This window comes from Quercus robur, chromosome 6 (assembly GCF_932294415.1).
Source record: "Quercus robur chromosome 6, dhQueRobu3.1, whole genome shotgun sequence".
NCBI lineage: Eukaryota > Viridiplantae > Streptophyta > Magnoliopsida > Fagales > Fagaceae > Quercus > Quercus robur.
The window spans coordinates 53580403-53593921 of record NC_065539.1 but is presented as its reverse complement, the minus strand read 5'-3'; the positions used below and the strand labels follow the sequence as shown (position 1 = coordinate 53593921).

The 13519-nt window shown below is 33.5% G+C and overlaps 1 protein-coding gene across 22 annotated transcripts in view; it reads right to left on the bottom strand.

Moving 5' to 3' along the window:
* Nucleotides 1-11976, bottom strand: part of LOC126689503 (uncharacterized) — a 66103-nt gene extending 54127 nt beyond the window's left edge. For 4 of the 22 annotated variants that reach the window (XR_007644540.1, XR_007644539.1, XR_007644538.1 and 1 more), the window contains exons 1-4: nt 11721-11953; nt 5288-5446; nt 4574-4654; nt 4341-4466 (exon numbers count right to left, since the gene is read on the bottom strand). Coding sequence is in view for 18 of the 22 variants with exons in the window: in XM_050384719.1 (XP_050240676.1) it covers nt 4341-4466; nt 4574-4654; nt 5288-5446; nt 11721-11823 (469 nt within the window). In the remaining 4 variants the exon portion in view is untranslated. Of the gene's footprint in view, nt 1-4340; nt 4467-4573; nt 4655-5287; nt 5447-5695; nt 5846-10224; nt 10306-11317; nt 11474-11720 lie in introns of those variants that run through there. The other 18 variants (XR_007644537.1, XM_050384716.1, XM_050384735.1 and 15 more) reach the window with 17 other exon arrangements.
* Between the last annotated feature and the right edge of the window lie 1543 nt (nt 11977-13519).

The window sequence follows — 13519 nt, the reverse complement described above, 5'->3', positions numbered from 1 at the left end:
TTGAGACTTTACAAATGAAGGATGGAGAATCTGTCACCAGCTACTGTGCCAGGACTATGGAGATTAGCAACAAAATGCGCTTTCATGGTGAGAAGATGGAAGATGTCACCATTGTTGAAAAGATATTGCGTTCCCTGACACTAAAGTTTGATTATGTAGTGTGTTCCATTGAAGAATCGAAAGACATAGATGCATTTTCTCTTGATGAACTGCAGAGCTCCTTGCTGGTCCATGAATAGAAGATGAACCGAAGTTCAACTTCAAAGGAGCAAGCTTTAAAGGCTTCTACCTCTACTCATTTCTCAAACTCTAGAGGAAGGGGTAGAGGTAGAGGAAGGGGAGATCGAGGCAATAGAGATGGTAGTAGGCATTTCAAAGCCGATGATGGTCAATTTCAGGGCAAAGGCAGAGGACGAGATCAACATTTTGACCAATCTAAGGTAGAGTGCTTTAGATGTCATAAATTTGGACATTATCGTTATGAATGTTATACTAGGCTGCCTAAAGACAAGAAAAGGAACTGCAATCGAATTTTGCTGAAAAGAAGGAAGTGGAAACTTTGTTAATGGCTGTTCAAGCTAATCAAGAACCTGAATCTGATGTTTGGTATGTGGATATGGGCTGCAGTAACCACATGTGTGGAAGGAAGTCTTTTTTTTTTCTTATTTAAATGAACGCTTTCATTCTATAGTAAGTTTTGGTGATTGTTCCACTGTGAAGGTGATGGGAAAGGGTGATATAGAGATAAGAACCAAGAATGGTTTTGTAGAAACAATTTCTAATGTCCTTTACATTCCTGACTTGAAAAGCAATTTGTTAAGTGCTAGCCAATTGCAAGAAAAGGGTTATGTAAAGGACATTAGAAATTGTTTCTACAAAACCATTCTTGGTTCTTATCTCTATATTACCCTTTCCCATCACCTTCACAGTGGAACAATCACCAAAACTTACTGTAGAATGAAAGCGTCCATTTAAATAAGAAAAAGAAGACTTACTTCCACACATGGGTGTTTGTGAGATTTATGATCCTACTAGAGGAGTCATTGTTGTTGTGCAAATGAGTTCAAACAGGTTGTTTCCATTGAAGATTACAAGTGTGCAATCTTGTTTGGTAGTTGAAGTAAAAGATTCTTCTTGGTTGTGGCATTTTCGTTATGGCCACTTGAGTTTTGGTGGATTGAAGACCCTCCAACAAAAAAATATGGTGCAGGTCTTCCTCAGATTAGTATTACTTCCCAAGTTTGTGAAGAATGTGTTGTTGACAAACAACATCGTTCCCAATTTCCCCAAAGGAAGTCATGGCGAGCAAAAGATGCTTTGGAGCTAATTCATTCTGATATATGTGGCCCGATAACACCATGTTCTAATGGAGGTAAAAGATACTTAATTACCTTCATTGATGATTATACTTGAAAACTTGGGTTTATTTTTTACAGGAAAAATCAGAAGCTTTTTGTGCATTTAAAAGCTTCAAGGCTCATGTGGAAAATGAAACAGGAAACACCATTAAGACCCTCCGAATAGATCGTGGTGGAGAATATTGCTCAACCAAATTTGAATTTTTTTGTGAAGATCATGGCATTCAAAGAGAGCTGACAGCTGCTTATACACCACAACAAAATGGTGTATCAGAGAGGGAAAACAGAACCATTCTCAATATGGTGAGAAGCTTGTTGACAAGAGGGAGAATTCCAAAATCCTTTTGGCTTGAAACAGTAAATTGGAATATTCACATCTTGAACAGAAGTTCTACATTTGCTATTCAAAATATGACACTAGAGGAGGCTTGGAGTGGAAGGAAACCAACTGTAGATCATTTTAAAATTTTTGGTTGCATCGCTTATGCACATATCCCGAATGAGAAAAGGAAGAAACTTGATGATAAGGGGGAAAAGTGTGTCTTTCAAGGTGTTAGTGAAGTATCCAAGGCGTATAAATTGTTTAATCCACTAACCAAGAAGATTGTGACCAGCCAAGACGATGTCCTTGATAAGGAAAACACTTGGGATTGGAATAGGCAGCAGCCTACTCAAGTTCTTTTTTACAATGATTCTGAAAGAGAGCCAACATCAGCAGTCTTTATGCCTGAAAATTCATCAGAAGCAACTCCAACAGCTGCTGAAATTTTGCCAACAGTTGCAAAAGCTACTGATACAGCAGCTCAATCTCATCATCGGACTTGAAAAAGGCCCGCATGGATGTATGATTATGAGGTGACTGGAATTGATCAATCTGAAGACCCACTCACTTATTTTGCTTTATTTTCAGATTGTGATCCTACAACTTTTGAAAGTGCCGTCAAAGATGCAAAATGGCGGAAGGTGATGGATGATGAAATTGAAGCCATTGAAAGAAATGATACTTGGGAGCTGATTGATCTTCCGAAAGGACACAAAACCATTGGTGTAAAGTGGATCTTCAAAACAAAACTAAAGGAAAATGGTGAAGTTGACAAGTATAAGGCACGTTTGGTAGCTAAGGGATATAAGCAGGAATATGGGATCGATTATATAGAAGTGTTTGCTCCCGTTGCAAGACATGATACAAGCAAATTGGTGATCACATTGGCGGCACAGAACTTTTGGCCTATTTACCAGCTAGATGTCAAATCGGCATTCTTGCATGGAAACTTGGAGGAACAAGTATTTGTAGAACAACCCCTTGGTCGTATTAAGATAGGAAATGAGTATAAAGTGTATAGATTAAAGAAAGCTCTTTATGGATTAAAACAAGCTCCACGAGCTTGGTTTAGTCGCATTAAGGCTTATTTTTTGAAAGAAGGTTTTCACAAATGTCCATATGAGCACACACATTTTGTTAAAATTGGAGATAAGGGGAAATTTTTCATTGTCTAATTATATGTAGGCGATCTTATATTTACTGGAAATGATGATGTCATGTTTAAAGAATTCAAGAAATCTATGATGGTTGAATTTGAAATGTCTGATCTTGGTATGATGCATTACTTCCTTGGCATAGAAGTAGTGCAATTAGCTAATGGGATCTTTATTTCTCAAAAGAAGTATGTGCAAGACATTTTGGATAGGTTTCAGATGAAGGATTGCAATCCTGTAAGCACTTCAACTGAGTTTGGCTTGAAACTAAACAAAGATCATGAAGGGAAGAAGGTGGACAGTACACTTTACAAGCAAATTGTTGGTAGTTTGATGTATTTAACTGCGACAAGGCCAGACATAATGTACTCTGTGAGTTTAATAAGTATATATATGGAGAATCCAACAGAAATACATTTGTTAGATGCCAAGAGAATCCTTCGTTACTTGCAAGGAACTAGAGATTTTGGGTTGTTCTACAAGAAGGGTGAAAAGTTAGAATTGTTCGAGTTTACTGATAGTGATTATGCAGGAGATCAAGATGATAGGAGCACTTCGGGCTATGTTTTTATGTTGGGCACAAGGGCCGTATCGTGGTCATCTAAGAAGTAACAAATTGTCTCCTTGTCAACTACCGAAGTTGAATTTATTGCTGCAACAGCTTGTGCTTGTCAAGCTATCTGGTTGAGAAGAATTCTTGAAGAGCTACAGTTCAAGCAAGTTGAAGCTACTACAGTTTTTTGTGACAACAACTTAGCAATCAAACACTCTAAGAATCCTATGCTGCACGGAAGAAGCAAACATATCGATGTGAAATATTATTTTTTAAGAGATCTTAGCAATGATGGAACAATCAAACTGGTTTATTGTCGAAGAGAAGATCAAGTTGCAGATATATAGACCATGCCTCTCAAGTTTGCTACATTTGTGAAGTTGCGTGGTCTACTTGGAGTTTGTTCACACGCTGCTGTAAAGGAGGACTTTGTAGAGGGTTGATCTTCTTTTAAACTGATTTTTACAGATTTCAGTTTAAGGGAGGGTGTTAAGATTTAAATGTTTTATTTTATATTTATAAATATTTAATGGAAGTTCTAGTCATTGGTAGTTTGTCCGAGTCTTTAGATATTTGGTTATTTGATTTTGTGGCTGAGAAAGTGTCTTGTGTGTGATCCTATTTTATAGGAATTGTGATAGGATGAAGTGTTCTATTTTATAGGAGTTGTGGTTAGTGCTAGGATGAAGTGTTTTGCTGTAAGTCCTATTTATAGGCCCTTTTCTTTATCAATGAAATTCAGAGCTTTACCATTCCAACATGTCTCTTTTGTTTTTAACTTTGTATCAATTTTAATATGTTGAATGTTGAAATAAAACTATTGATGTTGGATATTTTGTAATGTTAAGTGGTAAAATAGATAAAGTAAATTTTTGAGGAGCCAAGAGCTAAAATTTTAGCTCCACCAATGGTGATGTAATTTTCTTTAGCAACTTGTAGGCATGTGCACTTACAATCTTGGAAACATGGCAGGGAAGTATCATTGAGAATATTATAATAATCCTTTGCACATTCACAGCTATATGTGAAATTTGATGATTTGTTGCAAGAGTCACCTCCACAATTGGTCCAGTAGCACGCTATAAGAGTAAGACCAAAATAACAAAATTAATAAATAATTTTTTATTTATTTTTTCAAAATGCAACTATGAGTCTATGTTATTTAAGGTTAAAAAAATGTTATTACGATCGAAGATTGATTCATTAGCTCTGCTCCCTTTGTCTTGGACAGGTGAGGAGGCATTCTTACAGGAGTAATTGATGGTACCTAAAAAAATCATCCAAAAACTATCAGCATCATCAAATCATGGAATTCTTTAATTGTTGCTAAACTAGGTCAAATGTTTAATATAAAATCATAAGGCTTATCATCCAACATGTAAAATAAAAAATTAAACTTCAGGTCAAGTACAAGATCATCATCACATCTTTACAAGTGTTTAATGTCTATCCCTTCCAAGTAAGTTGGACAGATCTCAGTGTAACACAACTCCATGAGATAATTAGAGTGTGATTGACATACATCACCAACTTTAATTAGTATGTCTAATCTTGATATGGTAGATTATGCACTGTTGTTATTTGATCTTGACATCTTGGTCTCCTTGCAAGAAATTTAGTCCACTGTACTTGACTACTGACCAAACAATTTTATCCAACTTTTATTTTAGGACCCTTCAACTTTCCCAAATAAATCATATTGAATTACAAAAGTATTCTGATGCCATCAACAAACACCACAAAAACTAATAAAAATTTAGCAAGCTATTGCTACTCATTCAGTAATACAAATACAAAGCAATTCATCAACAAATTGTTTTGCAGTGTGAGGGATTGTAGTCATATATATATTCACACACGCATAAGCCATTTGGATTTGAGGGAAAGAGAGAGCCCTTACAATCGGGAACCACACAAGGTAGAAGCTTGAAGTTTTCAGCAAGGCCAAAGTTAGCTTGCTTCCACCCAGGATCGCATTCACATTCAAACAAGAAGAAAGCGCTTTGATTTGATGGCTTGCAAGTTCCTTTTCCACATACCACTTCTTTGCACACATCATCTGTGGTAACAAAAAGAAAAGAAAAAGATAATCAGTGTGACAAATTTCATTTCAATCCCAACTTATAGTCATATAGATATGAAAATCCAGAAAGAGTGGAAGACCCAGTTGTAAGAAACTGCCATGATGGGAATTAATGACAGTATATACAGAAAACCAATAAAGAATGAGCTTAATTATGACTCAAGAAGGTTAAAAGAAATGTAAAGATATTAGGAGGGAGAATAAGTAAAAGGTTTAACAACAAACCAGAGACAGGAGAGAAACGAGGGGGCAAAAGGTGGCTTAAAGCAATCCAAGGTTGCAGAACAAGCAAAACTACAGGAAAACCAGTAACACAAGTGGAAGCCATGTCTCACACAAACAAAGGCAGAGTGTGAGAGAGCGAAACTGTGCCCTGTATTTAATGGGCTAATCGAGACGGTTTGAAAAAACAGGAAGCTTTAATTTGTTGATGGAAGTGGGAAAGCTAACGTGGCTGAGCAATAAATGCTTACATGGCCAGGTGGGTTGGGTCGTTGGACTTTGGGGTATGGTTTTTTCTTTTCTAATAAATTACATAATTGAGATTTCAGATTTGGGTGATTACATTCCTTTCCAAGAAATGAGCGTGTATCAGTCAACGCGTTAAAATCGATTCGATCCGACTAAAATTGTTAGGTGGTGGACTTTTAGGGGTTGATTGGTTGGATTAACGGCCTGTTTGAAAGTTAAAAAAATGAGGGAAAGTAGAGTAGAGAGTGGGAGAGTAATTCAATTATCTTATTTGAAAGTTTTTTAAGGAAGGAATGAGAGGAATTTGGAGAGGTTTCAACCATTTCTAACCCTTCATTTTTAATTTCCCCAAATTAGAAAGATTTAGAGGGAGAGTAGAGTAAATAAATTATTGACTAAATAAATTTTTCAATTTACATTTTCTAAATTAATAATAGACCAATATTGCAAGTTCATTTTCAAATAGGGGTAAATTTATCAATTTTAATCATTTCCTCATCTATCCATTCTAATTTTTAAAACATTTAAATAAGGGGAATGACTAATTACTCTCTTCCCCCTTATTAATTTTAAAAACATCCAAACAAGGTGGAGGGGAACTATTCCCCTCTACTCTCCTCCTCACTACTCTCTTCTCCTCTACTCCCTTCTACTATTCTCCCTCTCTAAACTTTCAAACAGGTCATAAGTTGTGAATTTTTATTTTATTATTTATTTATTTTGACCGTGGGTTAGATTCGGTTCAGATATTAAAATTCACAAATCTACTTAACTCTACTCGACTCACATATATTGAATATATATTTAATTTTTTTTTAAAACGTATTCAATATATATTTAAAAATATATTATACAATTTTGTTATTTACTTTTTTTTTTCTCATTTTCTTAAATAAAATCCAAACTCTAAGTTTCCCCCTTATTGTTTGTGTTGGTTTAGTGTTATACTTATAATTATTTAGTTATAAATTTGCTCTTATTTGTGGTGGCGTTGTTCTAATGCTCAATTTAATAATAATAATAATAATAATAATAATAATTAAAAGAAACTGTCCAACCCATGGGTCTAACCCGATTTACTTGGGTTGGGTTGGACCCTTGTAATGGATTGGGTTAGATTGGATCTATTAACCCACTATGGTGGGTTGGGTTGAAAAACCCCCTCAGCCTGACTCTTAGAAATGACACTCCTCTCTATTTAGATTTAAGGAAATCAATACATTAGTCCTTCCATTATAAGCTATAATAGTAACAAAATATTCTAAATTAAAAAAAAAAAAAAAAAAATCTCTTGACCAACCCTTAACCATAGTTAGTAAAAGTTTTTGTTGGTTAAATATTGCTTCCTTGCCACCAAATCATAGTTAGCGTTGTGTCAAGAAGGATCTTCTCACAATTTAAAAGAGTTTATTATTTATAATTTTATTGAGGGAAAAGTTAACAAATACCTTAAAGGTATTAGTTTAGTAAATATTTTTAGAAACCTTTTATGGGAAAATATTTTCTTATAAAAAATGGTACTAAAGCTTTCCTAAAATTTTCTATTAACAAGTGTCCTAAAGGCCCCTGTTAATTTGACCATTTTATTAATAAAATGACTAATATATTGATTTAATTAACAGTTTAAAGTTTACCATCTAAAGTCTTTATTTTTCGAATTTAAACCCACATCCTTGAAAGCATAATATATTCTCTCTCACTCCTACTTCTTTTTACACACTCTTTCAGGCAAGCTCAACAACCCATTCAAATGTATGGCTCTTTGCATATTCACTTTTTAATTAAGATTGTAAAGTCTAGAGTCTACTCTAGAGTGTAAAGTCTTTATTTTCCAAATTTAAATCCACATTAGTGAAAGCGTAATAAATTCTCTCTTACTCCCACTTCTTTTTCACTCTTTTAAGCAAGTTTAACAACCTATTCAAAAAAATGACTTTGTGCATATACACTTTTTAATTAAGTGTAAAGTCTAGAGTCTACTCTAGAGTCGAAAGTCTTTCTTTTCCAAATTAAAACCACATTTGTGAAAGCGTAATAAATTCTCTTTCATTTCCATTTCTTCTTACACATTTTTTCAAACAAGTTCAATAACTCATTCAAACAGATGACTTTTAGCAATGGGTGGTTCTAGGCAGTGTCCAAAAATCTAAGCTGCCCCAAAGTAAAAATTATATTTAATTTTTAAAATATTTTTCTTATTTAACTCTTCTAAAATAAAATTTTGAATAACCTAAATTTTTTTAAAACACAGTTAAAATAAGCTTGAATATAATAATTTAAGTGCGCAAGTCGGTGCAACAATGTTTGAATTTTGAAGTCTGACGTCTATTTAATGGCCTCCTCCTCCTCCTCTTCTACAACCTTGCCTTGTCATCTTCTTCACCTTCACCCCTTCACTATCTTGTCCAGAACATTAAAAATAAAATAAAAAAAAAGCCCAAACTTCCACACTTCAAACCCTCTCTCTTATTGTGGCTGTAAATTCTTTCTTGTTTCATATTCTTGTGCAGCTCTTTTTGTCAATGGAGTGGCCTTTAGTGAAGTCTTTGTAGTGGGCTTTACTTGTTTTTGTTCACATTCGTGAGCACCTTGGAAACATTTTCAGAGTAATACTAGCTTTCAGCTTAGCAAAGAGATTGTTCAATTAAGTTTTGAATTGCACAACGTAAATTCAAGCACTAAAGCATATCTGAATCCAACAATGAGCCAACAACTCAGTGAACAAAGTTCAAAGATCAACCATTTTGAAGGTTAATGAATTCCATTTCTTATTCCAATAATTATATAGTTAATAAAGAAACAAGTTAACATAACAAATCAACACCAGTCTTATTTTCTCAAAATAGGTAATAGAACTCTAGATCATCAAATCATGTTCAACAAAAGCATATATGCCTTATACTTAAAATATTCTACTCTAAGTCCTGCGCTGAGTTTTATCTATTCAACATACTCCTCCTTGTTCATGTCGTAATTTATTTAAAGGACCTGATTATATATACATAGAAATGCTGGTCAAGTGGAACAGGCAGCAGACCTTAAATGGAAAACCAAAAGCAATGGAGTAGCAATGAAATCTATGGAATCTAGCTGGAATGCAGGGTCGTAAGCCTTAAATATATAATTAAGTCCGTCTATTTCCACTGAACCATAGCCATGAATGTCATCAGGGTTATCAACCAAAGAGAATGTCCTTGTAGAATTGAAGTAGCTGTAAAAAACAAAAAAACAAGTCAAACAAATGAATCAAGCCAAGGAAGATTAACCCAAGAACTCAAACAACTCAATTTGTATATCAAGTTTTAAATTGTGAATTTTTGAAAAGATATTGGAGTTCTATAACCGGAAAAAGAGACTCAGATCAGTAAAAGTTATTAAGGGATAAAGGGGCTTGTTTAGTCAAATAGGAGAACAGCCCTATTGGTTGCTTTTATGACAAGCAATCATTATTTGTAGATGACATTTATCTTCTAGAGTTTTTTTATTTTTTATTTTTTATTTTTATTATTATTTTTTTATTGCACTCGCCTTTGCATTCTAAAGAAGAGGCAAACTGCTCTAGTAGTCAAGATAACAATAGAATTTAGAGGAATTGCTGTTTGTTTAGCTCCAAAGAAAAAAAGAAACTGCTCTGATCATGGATTGAATAAAAAATAAAATAAAACGAGTTAAATCAAGACATTACCATATCAACTTCCTTCTATTTATCTTGGCAAAGAAATAAAGCAAGAAAATGATTTATATGCAAGTCTAAATTGCGACTTACCATGGTTCATACCATCATCATACATTACTTGTGTTACAGAAGTAGGTTTGTTTGAAGATGATATTCCCAGGGTTGAACAATCCATTCCAATTGCACCTAAAGCACAAATATTAAAACTTAAGTTCGGGATTCTTTTCTGACATACTATTTGTACAAAATACATTAGAAGAAGACATACTACTTTTATACATTAGATATGTCATATGTTAATATTAATTAGTTTTATATGTCCACACCTAAATGTATCATTTTACCCTTAACAATTTTCTTTAGCAACTTGTAGGCGTGTGCACTTACAATCTTGGAAACATGGCAAGGAAGTATCATTAAGAATATTATAATAATCCTTTTCACATTCACAGCTATATGTTAAATTTGATGTTTTGTTGCAAAAGCCACCTCCACAATTGGTCCAATGGCAAGCTGTAAGACCAAAATAACAAAATTAATAAATTAATTTAAAAAAAAAACTGCAACTATGAGTCTATGTCATATAAGGTTAAAAAAATATTATTACGATCGAAGATTGATTCATTAGCTTTGATCCCTTTGTCTTGGACGGGTGAGAAGGCATTCATGCAGGAGTAATTGATGGTACCTAAAAAAATCATCCAAAAACTATCAGCATCATCAAATCATGGAATTCTTTAGTTGTTGCTAAACTAGATCAAATGTTTAATATAAAATCTTAAGGCTTATCATTCGACATGTAAAATAAAATATTACACTTCAGGTCAGGTACAAGATCATCATCACATCTTTACAAGCGTTTAATGTTTATCCCTTCCAAGTAAGAGCATTCCCATTCGATAATTCCATCATATTCTATTTTACCATTTCAAAAAATTATTTTATTAATTATACAATAACATTTTACAATACACTTAACATCCTAACTTTCATTTTACCATATTACATAATAAAATAATATATTCTGAAGAGAGAGAGAGAGAGAGAGAGAGAGAGAGAGAGAGAATGAGATAGTGGAGAGAGGAGATAGATTTTTGTAGGTAGAATAAAATAATAATTTTTGGATTTAGAATATTGCTACAGTGGTACTGTAGCAGTATTGCAAATTTTTTTAACTTTAGCAAACTAATTGTAATCATTTTTTTTGTGCTGAAATAGTAAATCTTGACAAGATATGACATATGTCATGCCAGCTGCAAATGCCCTAAGTAGGACAAATATCAATGCAACACAACTCTATGAGATAATTAGACTGTGATTGACATACATCACCAACTTTAATTAGTATGTATAATCTTGATATTGTAGATTATGCACTGTTGTTATTTGATCTTGACATCTTGTTCTCTTTGCGAGAAATTTAGTCCACTGTACTTGACTACTGACCCCACAATTAACTTTTAGTTTAGGACCCCTTCAACTTTCCCAAATAACCATAATTAACTACGAAAGTGTCCTGATGCCATCAAAAAGCACCACAAAAACTAATAAAAATATACCAAGCTATTGCTACTCATTCAGTAATACAAATACAAAGCAATTCATCAACAAATACTTTTGCAGTGTGAGTGTGAGGGATTGTAGTCATATATTCACACAAGCAAAGCCATTTGGATTTGAGAGAATGAGAGAGCTCTTACAATCGGGAACCACACAAGGTAGAAACCTGTTATCGGCAAGGCCAAAGTTAGCCTGCTTCCACCCAGGAAAGCATTCACATTCAAACAAGATGAAAGCGCTTTGATTTGTTGGCTTGCAAGTTCCTTTTCCACATACCACTTCTTTGCACACATCATCTGTGGTAACAAAAAGAAAAGAAAAAGATAATCAGTGTGACAAAAGTCATTTCAATCCCAACTAATGGTCATACAGATACGAAAATCAAGAAAGAGTAGAAGTCCCAGTTGTAAGAAACTGCCATGATGGGAATTAATAACAGTATAATACAGAAAACCAATAAAGAATGAGCTTAATTATGACTCAGAAGGTTAAAAGAAATGTATAGATATTAGGAGAGAATAAGTAAAAGGTTTAACAACAAACCAAAGACAGGAGGGAAAACAGGGGGCAAAAGGTAGCTTAAAGCAATCCAAGGTTGCAGAACAAACAAAACTACAAGAAAACCAGTGACACAAGTGGAAGCCATGTCTCACACAAACAAAGGCAGAGTGAGAGAGAAAGAGAAGCTGTGCTTTGTATTTAACGGGCTAACCGAAACAGTTTGAAAAACCAGGAAGCTTTTGTCGATGGAAGTGGGAAAGCTAACATGGCTGAGCAATAAATGCTCCTGGCCAGGTAGGGTGGGTCGTTGGACTTTGGGGTATGGGTTTTTTATTTATTTATTTTTATAGTAAATTACATGATCGATATTTGGGTGATTACATTTCTTTACAAACTTCCATGGAAATGAGTGTGGAGTTAAACTGTCAAAACCGATTTGATCTTACTAAATTTGTCGAGTTGGGTCAGTTATTAGGGGTTGGTTGGGTTGAGTTATGATGATTTTTTTTTTTTTTTTTTTTTTTTTAAGTGGGTCAGATTGGGTTCGGGTTATAAGAATCACAAATTTACCTAATTCAACCTAATTCACATATAGTGAACATTTATTTAAAATTTAAAAAATACATATTTAATATATATTTGAAAATATATTATACAATATTGTTATTTACTTTTTCCTCCCCTTTTTTTAAATAAAATCCAAATTCTAAGTTTTCTTCATTTAGTTTGTGTTGGTTTGGTTTTATACTTATGATTATTTAGTTATAAATTTGCTCATATTTGTGGTAGCGTTGTTCTAATGCTCAATTTAATAATAATAATAATAATAATAGTAATTAAAAAAAAAGTCCAACCTATGGGTCTAACTCGATTTACGTGGATTGGGTTCGACTCTTGTGATGGATTGAGCTGGGTTGGATTTTTTTTTAACCCACCATGGTGGTTTGGGTTGAAAACCTTCAACCTGATCCAACCTGACTCATGTACACCCCTAGAAATGACACTCTCCCCCCCCCCCCCCCGGCGCCCCCAATTCAAATTTAAGGAAATTAGTACATTAGTGATTAGTCCTTCCATTATAAGCTATAATAGTAAGAAAATATTATAAATTCTTTTTAAAAAAAAATTCTCTTGACCAAACCTTAGCCATGGTTAGTGAAAGTTTTTGTTGGTTAAATATTGCTTCCTTGCCACCAAATCATAGTTAGTGTTGCGTCAAGAAGGATCTCCTCAAAGTTTAAAAGTTTTTTTTATTTTTATTTTTATTTTTTATAATTTTATTAAGAGAAAAGTTAACAATTTCCCTAAAGGTATTAGTTTAATAAATATTTTTAGAAACTTTTTATAGGAAAATACTTTCTTATAAAAATGGTACTAAAACTTTCCATTAACAAGTGACCTAATGGGGCCCCATTAATCAGACCATTTTATTAATAAAATGACTAATATGTTGATTTCTTCAAATTTTAAGGGAGGGGAGAGTTATTTCCCATAAGATTTAGGGTGAAGTGTTAATGTCCCAGAACTCAAGAGAGGTTTGTGTAATTTTCCTTTTACTTTTATTTTTTTTAATAATTCATAGTAAGTGTTTGAACTTCTTCTTCTTCTTCTTTGTTTTTTGTTTTTTTTTTTTTTTTTTAGAAGGAATACTTTGAATTTCATTCAAGAAAAATCAGTCATGATCAGCGAAGACTGAAGAGAACAAAAACCAAGTTTGGAGGAATATCTTCCATCCATACCAACAAACCTCTAATATGTTTAGTTAGGTTGTGAGATATATAATGTTACCAAGTTTGTGTACATGAGAAAAAGAAATACAATTGTTGGCAACCAAGGAAGAT